Here is a 2,359-nt window from a genome sequence, read left to right on the forward strand (position 1 = left end):
CGTATAGCTCAGATCACTGTTTGAGTACAAGCAGAAGACGAAGTTATCGCTTCTGTTTTATATTTTGACAACATGTCTGGCTGGATTAACCTCCTCTGGGGCTCCTGTACACCCCAACTGAACATAGTAGTACTCTAGACCTGAAATGATTAGATGATTAATCAATTAGTCGATGGCATTTGTTGAGCAAAAATGCCAAAAATTCTCTGCCACCAGCCTCTCTCATGTCAATATTTGCTAGTTTTCACAGTTTTCTATGACAGTAAACTCAACATCTTTGGGTTTTTGACTTTTTGTCAAACAAAACTACAAATCTGAATATGTTAACTTGGGCTTCAGGGAATAATGATCAGCATGTTTCACTGTTTTCTGATATTTTATACACCGAACAATCAATCGATTATTAAAGAAAATAACCGTCAGACCTATTGGTAATGAAAATAATAATATGTTGCAGCCTTATAGTACTGCTATGATGGATTAATACTACCTGTCCCTCGATAAAACACAACTTTACAACAAATGAGCTCAATATAAACTATTAAAGTCTTAAAACTAGATTTTGATACAGATTCCCTCTTCAAGACCAGGACCACAAGATGTCAGAGTTGATATTATACATCATCGGTGCAAATTTCTAACTAATTAATCAAATTATTTAGACCCAAACGGTCTGGAGTAAACATGAGGCTTTAGGGTCACTGGGTAGTTGACTGCTTTGACAATATGAACCAAAGGTTTGAAGATAAATAACACAAGTTAACAGATGCGTTTTTTAGCCACACTAGCAGCGTTGCTCTAGAGATGGAAATGGTGCTGGAGTCAATTAATTGATTAATAGATCACCAGCTATCTTACTGGTGATCCCTTGACTTTCCTCTAGCGCCACCATTCAGGTTTAAAGTGAAATGACAGAAAAAATAGGAAAAAAGAGGATGTGAAAGTTAAATAACAGAGTAAAATAATTTGGTTGTCATTTATTCAACGAATTTGTGGGTAAAAGAAAAAGAATTTTGTGTTTTTTAGTTGTTTATTAAAACTATAAACAGCCCAAAACATGACCAGAATCATCATTTGTTCACTGTTGGTTTGTTCTCTCTCTCTTTCTCTCTGCAGGAGGTCGGGTGTGCTCGTTCTCTCCGTGCATCGAGCAGGTTCAGAGGACGTGTGAGACTCTGGCGGATCACGGCTTTCAGGAGATCAACACCTTGGAGGTCCTGCTGAGAGTCCACGACGTGCGAACCGTCTCTCTGCCGCTGCCCGACTTCGGCCCCGACCCCTCAGCTCAGAATCAGCCCGATTCCTCAGAGAAGTCGCCTCCGACCTCTGCTCCGAACCACAATTCTGTCACCATGAAGACCACCACACCACCCAGAGAAATACCAGGTCACACGGGGTACCTGACCTTCGCCACCAAACCACGAACCTAGAACTTTATGTTCACTACAAGTAAATAGGAAGTGGTTCATAATCTGTACTTTGTGCCTCGTTTTAGAGTATTTCCCAGACTGTAAATCCAGCGGGGGTACCAGGCTCCTCCAGGTCCCAGCTGGCACTACAGCGCCAAGAGGATTTACAGTTTTATGTTGCATAACTTTATGCTCCTGACGCTTGGCACCGGTTTGTTGCTTGCATCAAGCGAGAGTGAAAATAAAGTCGACAGCAATTTAATTTGAGAAGAATATACTTTATAACTTTGAGGATCATAACTGTGAAAGTGCCTCCCCTTTTATAGAAATCACTCTTAATCACTGTTTTCATTTGTGGGGGGAAGAAATTCTTTTTTTTTTTTTCTTTTTTTTTGCACTTTTGTATTCAAGTAAATACAATAAATGTGGGAAAATATTCTTTTTTTTGGATTTTTTGTTTTGTTGTGTCACAGCATCAACAAGCTGCAGAAAAGGAAGTACTGTCAATGAAAGGTCAAAGGTTTAATCCCTTCAGCAGCTAATTTGACCTGCTAAACTGCCCTTGAGAAAGACATTGATCACCTACCACAGATCGATCATTCCCTGTCATCTCTCCAACAAAGGCATTAAAAATACCCCCAAAATACTTTTAAAAAAGATTTATAAAATATACCCATATATTTGTGTTTAGGAGGAAAGTAACTACAAATTGGTTTGACTGATCCTTTGTCACAATATCCAAGAAAGTACCTGCTAGAATAATAAACTCTTTTTATAGAGCAAACTTTCATACAAGAAATCCAGTTCAAAGTGCAAAGTGCACAATAGACTGAAAGCACCGAACACACCTTAAAGGTGCAGTGTGTAGAATTTAGTGGCATCTAGCGGAACGGACTTGTAGTAAGTATGTTTTAATTAGTGTATAATCACCTGAGAGTAAGAATAGTGTT

The 2,359-nt window shown here is 38.8% G+C and overlaps 1 protein-coding gene across 2 annotated transcripts in view; it reads left to right on the plus strand.

Annotated features, from left to right (window-relative positions):
• trmt61a (tRNA methyltransferase 61A) overlaps positions 1–1,847 on the plus strand; it is an 18,227-nt gene extending 16,380 nt beyond the window's left edge. For both annotated transcript variants that reach the window (XM_067613906.1, XM_067613907.1), the window contains exon 4: positions 1,117–1,847. In XM_067613906.1, the coding sequence (XP_067470007.1) occupies positions 1,117–1,430 (314 nt within the window). In that variant the 3' untranslated portion in view covers positions 1,431–1,847. The remainder of the gene's footprint in view (positions 1–1,116) is intronic.
• Positions 1,848–2,359: the final 512 nt, after the last annotated feature.

This window comes from Thunnus thynnus, chromosome 16 (genome assembly GCF_963924715.1).
Source record: "Thunnus thynnus chromosome 16, fThuThy2.1, whole genome shotgun sequence".
Taxonomy (NCBI): domain Eukaryota; kingdom Metazoa; phylum Chordata; class Actinopteri; order Scombriformes; family Scombridae; genus Thunnus; species Thunnus thynnus.